Here is an 18157-nt window from a genome sequence, read left to right as displayed (position 1 = left end):
AAAGTAATTATAATGTCATCAAATGTAATTAGTTACATTACTTTAATAAAGTAATTGAAATAGTTACACTACTATTACATTTTTAACAGGGTAACTTGTAATAACACTGCTTAGTTGTTATGGGATTGTAAAGAGAAGTTACACTAATTAAAGTGCATCAGAATGAAACTTCCTACCTTTAACAGTTAAAAAAAGAGAAGCTCAGGCTTTAAAGTGTTTAAGCCTTTTACATCAAAGCTGCTCATTTTAGTCAAACGTTGTTGTAAAGCCGACCGGGTGACTCATACAGGGATGGATAAGTGCCAATACAGAGGGAGATGGTGCAGCTCGTACAGGCAGTGATGTGAAACTGTTGTTAATCTGCACATTGGTATCAAAACATTAAAGTGTTTGACTTTAGCAAGGCTCCTTCATTTGAAATGATTCATAGAATAACAATAAACAGATATCCAAATGAAATTCAAATCATCTTTTTCATCATATCCCAGCACCACACAGAACAGCGCCCCCCTGAGAGGCACCAAAGTATTAACCCGTCAGGTGTGAGAGGCCCAGAGTCTGGATTTTTATGTGACAAATACATGAACATGTTGGGTTTTGTATTTTGGTTTGTAGGATATTACAGTCTAACTGGAAACATGAGGTTGGTGTGTGTGTATGTCGCCATCTGCTGGTGATCAGCTGCATGTACCACAACCAGACAAAGTGCAGAATCTTACTTATGCAATCCTCTTCCTCTACTTTCAGCTGTTCCCGTCACGGGTCGCCACAGTGAAGCATCTGTTTCCACCTAACTCTATCCTCAGCATCCTCTTCTCTCACACACACTAACTTGACCTGCTGAAACCTTTCTGTCACAAAGCACTTCTGCTTCAGGATCAATCCAGTTTGTACCCCCCCCTCCCAATATGACACGTTTTGCTACCCAGAAACTGAAGTTTAGTAAGAAAATCACATCCGAATTCAAACATGAAGCGTGAAACCTGCTGTAAAATCCTCAATGTAGCCTATTTTTTAGCACATAAAAGTGTGACAGGAGACAGGCACTCACACTATATGTATGACCTCACAATTTATACCGTAACGTAGTCTCAATAATTTCTGTGTATCTTGTACAGTTTTGTTCTGATTGACTTTTTATCCAATTGCTCTGATGCTGTGGCTACACATACTGTAGGTCCTACATGATGCATTTAAGGACGATGAAAGACAGACAATTCTGCCTGTTTTGTTTTTAACAGATTCTGGTTGTGAGGAATAGTGTAATTAAATTATTAAAGAAAGGATGCGTTCAGAAGGTTAACTGACCAGATCACTTGAAAATGTGTACCAAAGCTTGTACACTGTGATTATTATAAATGGCTCCTTTACTGACTTTGTGTATCTCAGCTTGACTTTCCGGTTTGTAGTGTACTGCTGTTCACTCTTTGACCTCCTGTTGTGAGGTGCTCTACTTTGCAGGTGGCTCATGCCATACCACTGCAGGAGCAAGTCGTGAAAAGCTTTGTTGCTGGAAAACTGAACTTGAGTGAACTTGAGTGGAGAATTGCTCTCGTCTGTCCTCTGTGCATAAACTTGGCTCTGCCCAGCATCTGTCTGCCTTGGCTTCAGGGCAGACAGTGTGAGGTGCAGCGTCCCCATCTTATTGCTCCCACCTCCTGAATAATGCATTGTTTTGATGATGTAGAGGAGAACACCTTTGAAGATCAAAGTTTGAAATCTTTGACATCAATTCAAGTGTCTGTATGCATTTATTACATGTGTGTGTGTGTGTGTGTGTGTGTGTGTGTGCGCTCTTGTACAGGCTTAAGATTTGGCTTAAGGGCAAAGATTAGAATTAGGTTTAGTTTAGGTTTGGGGTGAGGGTGAGGGACTTAGTTGTGATGGTTAAGGCTAGGGCAAGGAGCTAAAGAGTGCATTATGTCAATGAATGTCCTCACAATGATAGCTGTACATGTACAAGGTTGTATGTGTTTCAGGGTGTTTGGCTGCAGCTTGTGAAGTCGAACATCTGATCAGTTTTCTGGGCCTGATACAGTGTGATCACTGACCAGAATGTCTGAGTCTTGTTTCCTTGGTGACTCTGACGTCATCTCTCTCTGTCAGACAAGAAACCACTGCTGAGGGAGCCAGTGAGAACAGGGAGACAGACCAGACATCAGACCAGTGCAAATCTAAGATGCTGAGAAGGTGAGGTAACAGTCAGCGTGGCTCCCATAACTTTCAGCAGCAAAACATGTGCTTTGAGCTTAGTGGGACCATCATCTGTTTTTCAGTATCATGTGAACACACACACAAAAACACGAATACACAGATAGCACACACACACACACAGACAGCTGCATGTTCTTTAGCATATTGTTCATGTTTACCTCAGACATTAGAGTCAACATGAGATGTGGTGATTATTTTGGAAATTGGTTGTTTACTTTCTTCTGCTGGTTACATTTTATAGCATTGTCACCTATATGTCATCATTCACCTGCATATATGTGTCAGCAGTGTAATTGCTTCCTCTGCCAGAAGGGGGAGACAAAAATTCTACACTGTAGCTTTAAAATATTAATGGAGGGCTCTGGGAGTATGGGGTCCGATGGCCTTTGTTAAGGGCTGTCCAGTCCCTTTATGACTGGAGCAGGAGTTCAACTATGGTCATGAGCTTTGGGTAGTAACCGAAAAGAACGAGATACAAGCGGCCGAAATGAGTTTCCTTCGAAGGGTGGCTGATTGGCTGCACAGTGCATAAACAAACAAACAAAGCAGAAAATAAGCCTCCATGTTGTATATATATATATATATATATATATGTATGTATCTTATCCTCCATTGGATCTCAGTGTTCTGTGAGTGACAGACGTTTTCTTATTACATACTGTTGCTATGGTAACCCCACCCGCCACCTTCAGATGTGGTGTTATTTCAGGCGTCCTACACAAACGTGCTGTTTGCAAAGATAAATGAAGAACACAAGAGAGCAACCTGCCTGAACAGGAGTGCAGCAGCAGCAGCAGCATGACATGGGGAAAGCATCAGTTCCTCATAGAAAACAGTGGAAATCATCATTATGTAGGCTAACTTGAGTTTACCTGTTATGGTGTTAACAGCTGTAAGGCTTTGTAATACTTGGTCGACCAGGGTGTGAAGACATGCCTTAATTTACAACAACAACAACAACAACAATAGCCCTTTGGCAAGAAAAATATACAACAAATCTGAGATACTGATCAATTTGCAGTCGAGTATGCAGCTGCATATTCTTTAGTCTAAATATTGTTAATGTTTACCTCAGACATTACTTGGAGTTTGCAATAATGATGTTGCAATAAATGTGGGTGTAACAGCATATTTCTGAGCTATAGCTACACTATGTGTAGTCATAGTAACTTCAACTTTGTACTGAAATTCCGTCCCACATTTGATCCCAGGTTGTGGCAGCCAATGTCAACATATTGACCAAAGTCTTATGTTGTTCCATTTTGGCATTTGGGCATCCATTGCAGTGCTTTTTGTATGCAGCAAGAGCGCGTTAGACTGAAGAGCTATAGGTCACTGGTTCAATCCTGGACTTCGGCAGTAGTGTTGTGTTTTGTAACCCACACAGTGTTGAGGTTTATGGCAAAAAGGTTTGTGAGGTCATAGTGACTTTGATCACTAACTGAAGTTCTAAAGGTCACAACTCCAACTGAAGTGAGAAATAATAAAAACCTTAGTATTTCATAGCCTGCATATTTTTGAAGTTTATGAAAAACTATGTGGTCATAGTGACTTTGATCATCGACAAAAGATCTAATGTCACTGTATGTTGTAGCCTTCCCCTCCTCCACATAGGCTAGTTAGATAGATAGAATCTTTCCTAAATAAAAAGACTTGAGTGAATGCGTTTGAGTCCATATACAGAATTTGCCAAGCAAAAAAAAACAAAACAGCATTGTGTGCAATGTGTGCAGCCCGTGTGCATTCCCAGTGGATTGTTTAATGCAGGGACAGCAGAAGAGCTCACTCAGTCACAGGCTGAGTAATCAGTGAGGACTGTGCTCAGGTGGAGAGGATTCAGCTGATGAAGCAGAGGGAGCAGTCCCTCTGCTGCACACTTGAAAAAGGCTGCTCAGAAAAGTGTCTGCTTGTAACAATGGGATCCAGGCAGCTTATTGTGTTGTACTTCATGCTTGTGTGTGTCAGGCTTAGTGATGCTCGACCCCTCAGTGTGAGTGTGCCGACCTACTGGGATGAGGATCCTGCAGTGGTGGAAGCTGACTCAGCAGCAGAACCTGAGAGAAAACACTCCAGTCAGCAAGCTGGCGGGCTCAAGTCACAGCAGGAATGGTCTGCAAGAGAACCACTCTTCTGGAAATTTCCGGCAGATCCAGTGGACTGCTTGAAGAAGCCTCCCATTGATTTCAAGCCGCGGCGGCCTGTGGAAACCAACCGTGTGGTGACCAGTCGTGTGGCTGTGAGGTGTGGGGAAAGTAAGATCCAAGTGGAAGTGAGTCAGGACCTGCTGGGCCTCGGAAAGCTAATAAAGCCACAGGACATCACACTTGGTAGTTGTCCAGCCACTGAGATTGATGACTCGTCTCATGTGCTGGTTTTTGAATCTGAGCTGCATAAATGTGGCAGCGCACGACTGGTATGTTTTTATCTAAACTTTACATTTAGTCAACCTCAGCCAGACTCTTTAAACTGCTTTTCTTTTTTAGATGACAGAGAATGCCCTCATTTATGCCTTTACTCTGGTCTACAACCCTAAAGTGTCCAACAGAAGTCGCATCGTACGGAGCCAGAGTGTTGTCATTGGGGTGGAGTGCCACTACCCGAGGTGAACGCTGGAAGACCCAATTGCAGTTTACAGCTGAAGAGATGAACTTCATATTATTGGCAAATGTAATAAAGTGTTACACCAGTCACAGGTTCTTACTAACAAATAAGGTCATTGCCGTCTTATGACCAGCACTTTTACCAACCCAGCCTTCACATTCACCTTTTGTCCACCTGATGAATTTTCACTCTGTTAGCTCTGTTCCTATTTACATTAAAACAGGACTTTATCAGTTAGGATCCTGATTTGTGATACTCTTGTTTCATAATGCTCCACATCAGGGGTCTGAAACTGATGGCCCCGGGTCCACCTCTGGCCTGATGCCTCTCACCATCCAGCCCATCCAAGACACAATCTGGGCCCAAACCTTTTTTTTTATTTTAGATACTTCAGTAAATGTAGTAAAAGAAATTGTTTAAGGCTGCTGCCAAGTAGTGTTATACAATGCCACAGGCTAGGGTGAAGTGTCTTGCCCAAGGACACACAACAATGACTTAGGGAGGATTTGGGATTGAACAACCCTGCTATACCACTGCGCCACTGCTGCCCCTAATGCAATATTTTTAAATAGATACATTAGGGAAATATTTTCACTTGAATTACTTAATAGCTAAATAACATAAATAATACAAAATAGATGTAAAATCCACCTGATTGTAAGGTGATTGGACTTGTCTCAGTGATGAGCCATGGTTCATTGGGGGTCTCAAGTCTTTAATCACCAGACACCCTCGCCCAGGGTGATCAGTTCCTGACTTGTGTCCAAGCCCCTTTCCTGATCCACAACCACTGTGTCATATATGATTTCCCTTGGTGTTCCGTTAATGCCAACTGCATATAGCCAAACAATCTGCCCAGGGAACAGTGCATCCTTTGTTTTGATGAAACCATGGCAACGCCACATCCAAAAGTTATTAACGGATATATCTATTTAAATTCTACATCTGACATTATTGTCAACAAATCCTGTTAAAGGACTAAACAGGTGTTCTGATTTCTACCTCTGCTTTAAAAATACAGTAAATATTACTCTCTGATGAACTGAGGGATGTTCACATATTCCACTGTACACCAAAAGGACCAAATATGTATCGAACCAGTTGTGGAAACAGTTTCCTTAAAAACACAATTTACATAATAACTAAACTGTCTATAAAGAAACTAAAAATAAATTGAATTAAATATTTGAATTCTTCCTCACTCAGAGATTCATTGTACACCCTAGAACGTTTAGTAAGCCTTCCACAACCTGCATAAAATCAGCTGGCAGACACGTCACCGGTAACATCATGTGACTTCTGAGGAAGACTGCAGGAAGCAGTCAAAACATGTAAAGGTAAAAAACACAAAAAGCAATGGTCTGATTGAAAGGAATACTCTTATAGTTTAGTAAGCCTGTGCCTGTTTGTGTGTGTACTGTTTAAATGTGAGCAGCAGGCCTCTCCATCCTGTAGCACCAGTATGTACAAAAAACAACATTTTTTGTTTTACACCAAGTGCCAAGTGGTTATCATGCATGTGGTAACCAGAAGCACAGGTGTTTGTGGTTTTTCTTTCTTTGGTATTCAAAAGTAGATTTTTTTGGTAATCAATGGTTCAGTGTTTCAGAAGTTAAAACTGAAAACGTTTTCACAGTTTTTCTCAGATACTGTGTACAATGATGTTTCACAAAGCCTCGTTTTATTGCTAATTGTGTTGACACAGGCACTTATATTAATAATCCAAAGTTAGGACAGATTAGTGGAGGAAATGAGTAGTATATTCTGTATATGAGGAGGAATTTTATGAAAACAAAGTTAGGACAGGTTCCTCACATTTATAAAATGTGTTAAAATGTGTGAAGGGCTAAAAAATAATGTTATTTTGCAATAAGCAATGTCTTCACCCTGTTTACACCACCGAGTGCTGTAACCCTCTTGGTCAATGTGAATGAACAAATCTCAAGAGCTGTCAAAATAGAAAAAACAAGCTCTAGTCTTTACATTAAAGCGTTGTGGTAGATCCTAGAAGCTATAGATCACTGTAGTTTCATTATCACTTTCAGGCCTGACCCAGATCAACAGGCAGTCTGGCGATGGCGAGGGCTGGAGCTTCTTACACAGAGCTCCAAAAACGAAAACCTATGCCTGGCACCACAGATGATGATCTTATTATTATTATTTACACCCAATTTGGGTTAAGTTAAGTTGAAGTTCCTTGATTTTAAACTGGGTTAATAATTTGAACATTGCAAAACAAGAAATACTTCTGATTAAGCTTTCAGAAATGTGTAATCTGTGCTCCAGGAGTGATTGATAGCTTTGTAGCCTTAGGTGGAACTTGACTTCTTTGAGTGATCAGGAAAGACCAGATAGCTGGTGATGGCTCTCCTCCAGAAATGTTGAACTAAACATCCACCATTTCAACCAATGTGGCAACCTCAGAGTTCTTCGCCAAGTTAAACATTCAACGATCAGTTCCTGGTGGTCTCAGTGGTCCAGAAGGAGCCTCATGGCCACTATTTTGACTGTGGTGCTGCTGTGGGTCACTGCTGTGCTGGGGTTGTTGTGCTTGTTGTGCTGCACTAGCTTCAGTCTGCTGCTTCCAGACTTGGCCGGCTGTCCTTTGCAGGCACTCCCACAGTCAGTCCCCGTTCCTGAGTGGAAATCCCTCCTCCTGCTGAGGACAGCAAACAAAGAGATCCAGCTGGAATGAATAATAACAACATGGATTTTGTTCTGAGTGGGCCGAGCTGGGTTTGGTATCATGTATTTATCTCTCTGCCTGCTCATGTTATTATTCTTACAGGTTTTTTTTGTCGAGGCTCTTGTTGTTGATAAAGCTTGTTATGAGAGCATATTTTTTCCTGGAAAATCTTTTGCTGTAAATCATCCAGCAGCTGTGTTGTGTTCACTGTTCAGAATATGACCATAACACTGGCAAGCACTGCAGTCATCTGACTTTGTCTTTAGAGCTGCAGCTTCTCCTCACAGTCATATCTCTCATCAGATTGTTCCTCTTTACACCATATGCTTCAGATTTACAGTGACAGGGTGTATGTTGATATTATGGGATACACCTTCATAGTCACGATGATATAAACGTGTGTGTGAGCATTTGTGTGTAGCAAACATCTGTTAAATGTGTGTATGTGTGCAGTTTCTTTCATCTCACCCATGGGTCTTCATTATGCACATGCTGATTTTACAGAGTTCCTGCCAGAAGTCCATGTATCACAAACACTCACACAGTTATTTACTCACTTTATAGGTGCTGTTTGAAATCCTTCATATTTATTATAGTTATAAAGCACTTCTGTGCAGTCATATTGTGGGATCATTACACAGTCTGATGTTAAGTTGCCTACTTTCATTTTTAGAGTAGTACTATAACTATACTGCTGTCATCTTTGGCTCTTTCACTTTTAATGGAGTATTTTTACAGTGTAATACTGGTGTTTTACTTCCTTCACCACTGTCCATCCCATCATGCATTGGGTTGTAGTCTGTTAGACAAACACAATGGAAATGTGTCTTTATTTACACCTTTTTAAGCCTATACTGCCCTGCAAATATGGAAATAACAGAAATATTACCAATTAGTTATATATTACCAATAACAATAATATAATCAGAAAGACTCTTGTGGACATTGTGGACTTAATGGAGGGCAGAAATCAAACTAGAAATCAAATCCACAACCCTATTGTTGAGTAAAGTAGCTGCTCTTATCACTGAGACACAATCAGTCCCAGTAATCCTTATGGATTAGTGTCTCTAGGTGAAACATTGCTAATGCTAACAAACCTTGACTCTGACGTCACGGTGACGTCTGACGTGAACTTGTCACCATCTGTTTGATCAAATAAGTAGTCAGGACGTGATGAGAAATGGATTAACTGGGGGGTGATGCTATCATCAGAGCACCAATCAATCATATGACACCTGGTGATATTTGTATTGTACTGCACAATCTTTGCACAGCTGCTGTGCTAGCTAGGGTTGGTCACCACTACGCATTGTAGATTCTATGTTTCAATGTTTTTTCCTAGGTCTTTATCTCATCCCTGTGCAGATGTGCCATGTTTGTACTGGACATGGATTTCAGCGTGGAATATTGATTGGTTTGGAAGTTGGAACATTGTTTACCATCTGTCAAGTCATTAGAAGCCACGTAGATGGATGGCGCCAGTCTCTTGTCTTTGTCTGTTCTCATTAGTGCTTCGACCTTCTGAAAATATTTGGGTTTTGAGTGCAATCGGCACCTGCAGGGCAGCAACATTAGATTATTGTCTGAACAGCTGTCCAATCAGACACTTTTCATTTGAATACTTTCTTTTGTTATTTATTCTGTAAACAAGACACTCTGACATTCCTGTTTTTCTTGTAAGGTTGTGTGATAAGTTATTTTTATTACCATGGATACTAGCCCAACATTCCAACTTAGATCTGTGACATATAGGAGTAAAAGTTACACCCAGGTGCAACCCATGCAGGGCGTCAGTGGTGCACTCCTCATAACCTTAAGTTGATGGTAACTTTCAAAGTCAGATGTGAAGTTGCATTTAACTGATGGTGATAGGACATGATGAAAGTGGTCAGGTCCTGTTCACAAGCTAGTCCCGATTCTACGCCCTTATAGTTTCCAAATAAACACTGACAATTCCAGAAATAGAGGGTTTGTACAGATGTTATTTCCCTGGTCCAACACTCCCACCTCAAAACAACCAGCTTCTCCTTACTTGGACCTCTTTATAACTTGCTGCTTGCCCAGGAACACAGAGCTGCAGCTTTGGAGATGCTCTGACCCAGTCATTCACCCGTTATAATCTGTAAATAGAGGCTTCTCCTCATTGACTCATTTGACCCCTCTTTCAAGCTATTTATCCTCTCTGTCTGAAGTGTGTACTTTGTTGTCCTACTTTTTGAGGACAATGGAGCAGAAATATGTCTTCAACAATGTATTAACAAGTCCAGTTGCTTTGCCTGAATAAAAATGACCTAGATGACATTTAATCTAACTATAGGAAATGTAAATAATAAGGATTCTTAGAGCACAATAAAGTGTGAGTGTGGATGGTTGTTTGTCTGTATGTTGCCCTGTGATGGACTGGTGACCTGTCCAGGGTGTACCCTGCGTCTCACCCATAGATAGCTGGGACCCCCATGACCCAGCACTTCGGGACAAAGCAGGTTCAGATGATGGATGGATGGACCATACCTAAGCTGGTTGTGTTGGCAGGTTTAGTGTGAGGTATGTGAGTATGGTCAGGTTGGTACTATAATAAGCTGATCAGCAAGGCTCTGTTTGTTGTCCTGGCAGATGGTACAGACCGAGGGGGTCAGCAGGACTGTGAGGCCGCAGTAAAGGACATGGATAGATGAGGGATGAATAATGCCTTAGTATTGTCATTAATCCATAAGCATCCTAGTTATTAATTCCATATATTGTTAATGTTACAACAATGAATACACAGTCATCGTTCTGCATTAACCGGAATTCTAACCTATAGAATGAATATGATTATGACCTAAAAAACTACAAGAGAAGACCTGGCTGATCCTGCCTTCTGTGATGTTGATCTGTTGGTCTGAGCCAAAGCAGCATTCATAATAATAATAATTAATAATAATAATTAAATTAATAATAATTCATTCAGGAAACATCAAATGTTTATATCAAAATTTAAAAAATATTTAACATTGATCTTGTTGCAGAGTTTTCTGTAATAATGGGAATTCACAGGCAAGGTCCAGCAAGTGTCTCTCAGCATATTAACTGCAATGAGCATTATGTACTGTATGCAAACAGGAATCTGCTTTACAGGACCAGAAACCATGGGAAACAACTGTGTTTAGACACATCTAAACACATTCATTACTAATACATTCATTATAACAAACATGCAAACATGAGCTCGTAACATGTAAATCTGTCATTTACATGTACAGCTATGTACCCTGATCCTTCACCTCCAGGCAGAGCTGTGGAGGAGGCACAAGTAAAACGTCACCTCGACCTTTGACCTTTGAGATATAATACCCATGGCTGGATTATTTTGTCTTGTGTTAAATATTTATCATAATTAGCATCATGAATTGTGGCCAAAGATATGTTTCACAAGGTCACACAGACTTTGACCCTATGTGGTCATATATGAAAAAAAACCTTTTCAGTTTCTGTCTCTATGTATTCTGCATTATTTGTGTTTTCTTGGATTGTGTTGGTTATTTCCTGTTTGATTTGTACCACCACCATTAATAGATTTCTGATCGCTTATTGAGTTTATGACAATACCAATAACTGTCCAGCTTTCTGACTGCACACATCACCTCTAACGTTAACCCTCTTCAATGAAAGGATCAATACTATCTAACAGGTGTGAATCTGGGGCTGATGAAGTTTTCTAACATACACGCATGTCCGCACTCAATCCAGCTTAATCCGGCTTGTTTGCAGTCCTCCAAACCACTAGGTGGCGCCTCGTAATATACTTAGTATACACGCAGTAGGACCGCGTGTGCGCATGCGTCGTGCGCTTTCACTGTCCGGAAGTAGCACGTCACTAACCGGATTCGCTAGCTGCATTTGTGTTCAGACCTGAGCCACATTTGAGCCAATCCGGCTAGATCCACCTCCGAGAGGTGGATTGAAATCCATATAAAAATCCATATTAATATACTAAGGTATATTAAGGTATTATGTAGTCATGACTCTGGACCTGACTATGCGCTGCCTATCAGGCCTTACATATTCAGTTACAACAGCTCTTTCCTTCTTCACTGTGGTCCCTCCCTGAAACCTTATGGCTGTTCATATACTGCTCTGTCAGATCTGTAAAGTATAGCTCCATATAAGCATCTACTCAAGTCAATTTCAATCACTTTATAGAGTCTGAGTAAGTCCAAATACAGAGTAGCTGAGGTGCTATTTGCTATTTGTCTTCCTAATAAAAGCCTGAGACAACATCAAACTCTTCATGCATTACTATTTGAGTTGATGGTGTTAACAGCTTCTGTCCTCCTTTCATCCTCACTGACCATCTCTGAAGAAAGCACCCTAATGCTTCTTCTCATCAGCCTGTCAGTAGTGATACTGCTCTCACTGGCAACGACTCCGATAAGAGTGCCGTTTTCTCTAATGTGTCTGTCACACATTAACCCCCTCACAGAGGCTGCTCCGGCATCAGGCCTTGCTGCACTTCCACAAAGCTTTTACAATTCTGGAGCTGCTGGCAGCAAAACAAACATAATTCATGTGCTCTGCCCCTGCGCAGATGTGGATCGTGTCTTTGTGCTGCTTTAGCCAGTTTACAGAAGTTTTTTGGCTTTGGCAGTAAACTCTACAGCTGCTTTGCTTCCAAGCTCTGAATAACTCTCTAACAAATAAAGAATACCACAAGACTTTTGTCTTCATGTTCATACAAAGCATTCTGTTCCTGCTCCACTGAGATTGTATAACAGCATCTTTTACAATCAAAATGGTCTTCAGAATTCCGGAGCCTGAGGTTACCATAGGCTGAGCAGGCCTCCTAAATGTGATTAATGTAGGCTTCTCTGAATAAATTAGACTGAATGGGCTGTCCAGCAAATAATATCATAATGATGCATAAATTCATATTCTAAGGAGTGGCCATCACTGCAGAGCCCATATTTCCTGCTCCTGTCAGATCACACACTAAGGAGGGGGGGGGTCACTAACAACATTAGTGATCCTGTTTTTTCACTGTACACATTAAACAGGTTTATGTATCAGGATTTAATAAACAATCCTCTGCTCCTTAGCAGGTTTACAATTAGCTAAATACAACCTCAGGTGAAAAAAAGAAAAATAGAGGCAAAATAGAGAGGCTATGTGTGAATAATTAAATCCACCTCATGAGATAACAGCTTGCACCTTTAGCATAATAATAAATAATAAGCTCAGGTAAAACTGATTATAGCTGGTCTAAACAGGTGTACAAAAATACAAACATGTAGATTCTTACAGCATCGTTCCATTATGCACAGTGAGAATAACTTTTACCAGCATCTTTTTGCTGTAAATAAGCTAGCAAAGGGATGAGCTGGGCTTAATACATTTATAGTTTAATTGGCCTTGACACTTTATTGTATTTTCTTCCCACTTTGCTAATGCCCCGGGGAGCTCTGGCCCCGGCTGGTGCCTCATTGGCGAAACTTGAGCTCAATCAAGACGATAGACTTCTCCAATAAGGAGCTCCTGATTGTGCCATGTCAGAGATTTGCCTCCATGTTGACTTTCTGAGTGGGGGAGATGGCTTTGGAAAGTCGAATATGTCCTCCATACATGCTCATTAACTTTGACAGGGCCACTGTTAATCACGTCTTTGGTTGATGCTGCAGTAACTGATAGCTGCACTGATGGAAGTGGTGGTTTTACTGCTTTCCTCAGTAGTCCTTTCATAATGTATTTCTGACTGTCCTATAAGAGTCAACTAGATTGTACAGACTAAAAGCAGAGCAAAATATGAAAATATGGAAGTGAATATGATTTTTAGCCATGTTATCTATGCTCTTAGAGTTCAAACTGTGCACAGCAGGAACAGCTGTGAAAATGTCAAATCGACTTCTAATGGAGTCCAATAAATATTTTTTTTGTCATATGGATGTAGGTAGCTAGCAGGAAGTCAACCAGCTTAGCTGAAAGGGGATTATGATATATAACATGGAGGCTGTCCATGCCCACACGTTCTAATGATTTTACAATCAATATTGTCTCTAGGTACATATTTAATCAATACATCCACCAGATATGACACATGGTTACATTTATACTAACAGAACATGGTCATATTACCCATCGTCATCTGAGCATGGGACCAGTACATCTGCAAACGTCCATGACAGGAGGTAGGCTGTGATGGTGATGATCATATGTCATGATCCCTCCTCTTGTTTAGTTATATTCTTGGTTTTCTCTTTTTTCCCCAGTACTCTGGTTTTGCCTTGTTTTTCTAGTTTCTTGCCTTTTGAGATTTTTCCTTGTATTACCTGTTTTATTTTGAAGGTTTTGTTTCCCTGTGCTTCCTTTTCCCTCCTCGTTGATTATCTGCTCCACTCCACTGTGTTCACTCCTGTGTCTGTTGCTCATGTTTCCAGTGTTTCTAGATTCGTTGTGTTTTTGTTCCTTTGCCTTTGAATTTTTTCAGCCTTGGCTTTTTGCCTGTGTTTGGGCCCTCCCTGAACTCTAAACTCTAAACTCAGTTTGCTACACGTTGCACAATTAAAATGATATTTTTTACATTTCACATACAATATTTCAAAACCAAGAGTTCCCTTTAAAAAACGGCAAATTGTTTAACAGTAATTTACAACACTTCATTGAGTGAACATGCTACTGTAGTTTACATGATCCTAAACCCACTTCTTGTTATTTCCCCAGTCACTTCTGCTTTTTTTAGTTTAGTTTTACACCTTCTTCTGTATTATGCTGTTGTCTTACTTCAGGTTTGTTTTTAAATGAAGGGAGGAAGAGAACCCTTTATATTGGTTTGCTTTTCTCTAAAGCTTTTCTATTCATATATCTTTCTGTGTCTGTAGACAACGGAGCAGTTTTGAGCTGGAGTTCACTCATGGAGTTTTATTTTGAAAATCACCCAGATATTCTCTTTGCCGTTTTTTTCCTGCATGACTTAGAAAATGAGTGATGTGAAGTGATAAAGATTGATGCACCTCAACTGAAAATGCTGATGCTTCCTGGTCTACTTGCTGTCATTTGCTTTTGTGTCAGCTGCAGGCCAACCAGGAATAGTAAATATCACACATGCTTAGTATTGGGCTTGTTTTGTCCACCCAATTATTGGTATATAAAGGTATAAGCATTTGTAGCCAGCCTCAACACCCTTGGTGCCAGAAGTAGTAGCTCCAAATCACACTGGTCAGCTAGCTGCAGAACAGACAGGCACAGTCATCCCAGTCCAGAGAAGATGCCTGCTGTTGTCACAATAGCTTTTGTTGCTATGTAATTATAGCTAATGCAAAGCTTTCAGGTCTGCCTATGTGAGCAGAAGCACTGACAGCCGCAAGGAGTGCCTTATGGAAATGTATTGGCCAGTTGCTTTTAGATGATGTTACACAAACAAATTTGGAAAGTTACAGGAAATCTTTGTGCCGCGTGGGAAAGTAGGAGTGCTGGATCCAAGAGAGAGAAGGGGCATTTTTTTAAAAAAGTTGCTGCGTGAAAACACATGTTGTTTATCTGCTGCCAGCTTGTTTTCAGCATGTTATTGATGTGTAATCTCGCTCTAATGTATCTAATTGGCAGTAATGGATTTTTTGCCATATTTGACCTATGATTCCCAGTCTGGCAAAGTCTGCACCACTAGTAGTAATACAGATAATTCCGTCTCACCTTAGGAAGCTGTCATGTCATCCATCTTTATATACGGTCTATGGTGCTTATGAAGTTTTACTACCTCATTGCCATAAGAGAAACCCAGAGCCCTGTTTCTGTATATGGATCACAGACCATTTGCACCCAGACACTCAATATTTATGGGAAGTTCATCTTTTTAGTGGCAATGTATCACTTTAACACACCTTGAATCAGATGGTGTCAGGCACATTGACCAGAGTCCACTCTGTGCAATAAAACAGTGTTAGCTTGCAGTGTTAGCTTGCTTACTAATGAGCCCTAGCAGGCTCATTAGTAAAGAAATGGATGTGAAGGTTACAACTGTAAATCTTGATCAGAAACTGGGCCAGCACAAACAGATACACAGTGGTGAGTAATAATGGTCTGCTAAAGCATTGAGTGGGAGAGGAATTACATGTACTGCACTCACTCACATGCTAAATAAAGCACAGCATTCATTCCCACTGAACTAATTCCATCAATAGACACTCACTAATTACTACTGGTCTGTCCCACTTTGCAGTTTTTGTTTGTTTTGATCAGACTTAAACACTTCCTGTACATGTTTTATATAAAATTGTTGGAGTCAACTCTGTGGAAACGTATTTATTGAAAGCAGGTTAACATGGAGGAGGGTTCAGTTAGGTGACCCAGCTGCAGATGGAACGCCTCAGTATTTGGAGCAGTGCGAACTCATCAGGTTTTTTTTTCACTTTTGTACAATAATCCTTTTAAATCAATGTTTTAAAAGTTGTAACGCGATCCTGGGTGTGGCAAGCAGCTGGTGAAGAGTGAGTCTGATGTTTTGTGATGATAGAATATTGTGAACCTCGGCCTGCAGCAAAACACACAGGCATGCTGCACAAGCATGTTGAAATGTCACTCAGCCAGCACGACTGCACCAGGAGCACCACTTTTTTATCAAATTTGACCACAAGAAGCGACACAGAGTCAGGAGATAGGAATGGTTAGGCTGTGTGTGGTGAGATGTTCTCACTCTCCACTCATCTGAACTTTGACTGAACTCCTGTGAGAGCATGGGATTACAAACAGTACAGGGGCTTTGTTAACTGTCATAACTGGTCCCTCCACAGGAAACAAGTGAGGCAAGAGGAACAGACAGAGAGCTGGTGAAATATGACCACAGTATGATTCAGAGCAGAGCAGGCCAGCAGACTCAGAAACCGGCTCCTCTGCAGACTGCACAGTATGGTAAACAAAGAAATGAATAAAGTGTGTAATGTTGCTGCATGAGTCACAGCTCGTGGGTGTGCCGTGATAGCAGATGACGAACAGCCTGAGGTATAAAAATATCTTCTGCGCTGCCACGTCTAATCAAACAAGTAATATTCAAAGTATGTCACTACTCTGCTTTTAGAGTTTGCTCCAGCATCTCATCTGTGGCTCAGTATGTAATACTGTACTGTCTAATACTCGCATAGTCATGTTTAATAATTAAAGCTAGGGTATGCAAATGTTTCACATGATTTTAATCATAAACATAACACGAGGTTGACGAGTCCTTAAAGAGAGAACATGTGTATATTTCCTCAGTATCTTAATTGGGGGGCAGGGCCTAGTCCTAAACTGGTGATACCCTGACATGACTGCATGATGGGACTGTTTTTCCTTGAAAAATGTATTTAATGTAGTGAAATGTTTTTCAAAATGATGTTTAACCCTTTACCCTGTTTGGGGTTGCCTAACCTTAACCAGTAGTTTTTATTAGGCCAAATCCAACCTGGATTAAAAAAATAACATCTAACACTGAGTGAAAACAAAACAGCTTACAGTGTCAGGGGGACTCTAACCTCGGACTCTGCCAAGTCCGCTGCATTGCATATACTCATAAAATCCACTTATGTGGATTTATGCAGCAGCAGCTGCCCCCTCTTTGGATGATATCGAGCAACACAACCATATGTTCTGTTCTGTTCAGCAGTATCAATCACCAAATAATCAAATATCTGTTGGCTCTACCTTCCCCCTGCTGATTAGTTTGATTGCTGAAAGGCAATCAAACTCTTGTTCTTCACCCTCTTTCTTTCTTCTATCTTTCTTATTCTTCCATGTGTTTTGGTCTTCTTCAAACATCATCTTCACATCATCTTCAGCATACATTGACCGATTTCAGCCATTCAACTTGTTCATCTCACAGAGGACATTGCTTAATATTTCAAATTTCAAATATTCGGTGTCATTTTTAACATGGGAGTCTATGAGAGAGCCCTTCAACGAGGGTCATCTGCCAAATGTATCTCCTCCTACAAATTTCAAGCTACTTAAACTTTACCATTTAGTCTTAAGACACTCATTAGATGCTGCTCTATCAAACTTGTATTCAGAATTTTCTAATTCCAAATCATTTCCGCACACCAGGCTCTTGAAGTTGGAGTGGTTTTTGAGGTCTCCTCTGCTGTTACCATGGTGACAGGCTGACACACAGAGGCATACAAAGCTCTGAACTCCTCTGATTCTCCAGCAACTCAGAGCAATCCTTCACATCAGCATTCAAAGCAATGCTTCAGCTGCAGCAATCAAACTTGCATTATCTTGAGGAGATGCCCTTTTCTAGTTATTTGTCATTACATATGACCTTTTTTTATCATATTTTAATGTAAGAAGGCTGTTTTAAAAAGCATGTGAATGCCGTGCACCTGAATGTACCTTTACTTTAAGATAGGTAGTCAGATGTCCTAGTTTTTAGTAGAGCACACAGTGTGTGTCCTAATTCACCTGTGTGATGTTCCATATGTCCTGATTTGATTTGCCAGCCCTCCTGCACTTTAAATGTGTCCCACACGCATCAAACAACCAGGGTGCTCAGCAATCACAACAGACTTATGAAGAAAGAAGAAATGCCTGAAAGAAAAAGTGTCGTCTGCACAGCCCACCTAATAAAAACTGACCCTCGCCATTTCCTATATATTCTCACTGTGTGAGTGCACTACGCATGCATATCTTGGAAATGACTATGACCTGGATGAA

The 18157-nt window shown here is 40.7% G+C and overlaps 1 protein-coding gene across 1 annotated transcript; it reads left to right on the top strand.

Moving 5' to 3' along the window:
- Positions 1-4145: 4145 nt before the first annotated feature.
- On the top strand, positions 4146-5137 carry LOC114445020 (zona pellucida sperm-binding protein 3-like). Its single transcript, XM_028419948.1, has 3 exons — positions 4146-4627; positions 4698-4816; positions 5098-5137. The coding sequence occupies exons 1-3, from the start codon at positions 4163-4165 to the stop codon at positions 5135-5137; spliced, it is 624 nt and encodes a 207-aa protein (XP_028275749.1). The 5' UTR covers positions 4146-4162.
- The last annotated feature ends 13020 nt before the right edge of the window (positions 5138-18157 follow it).

The sequence above is a fragment of the Parambassis ranga genome, chromosome 13, assembly GCF_900634625.1.
Source record: "Parambassis ranga chromosome 13, fParRan2.1, whole genome shotgun sequence".
NCBI classification, from domain to species: Eukaryota; Metazoa; Chordata; class Actinopteri; family Ambassidae; genus Parambassis; species Parambassis ranga.
The sequence above is the reverse complement of the archived record's forward strand: the minus strand, read 5'-3'. Positions and strand labels throughout refer to the sequence as shown.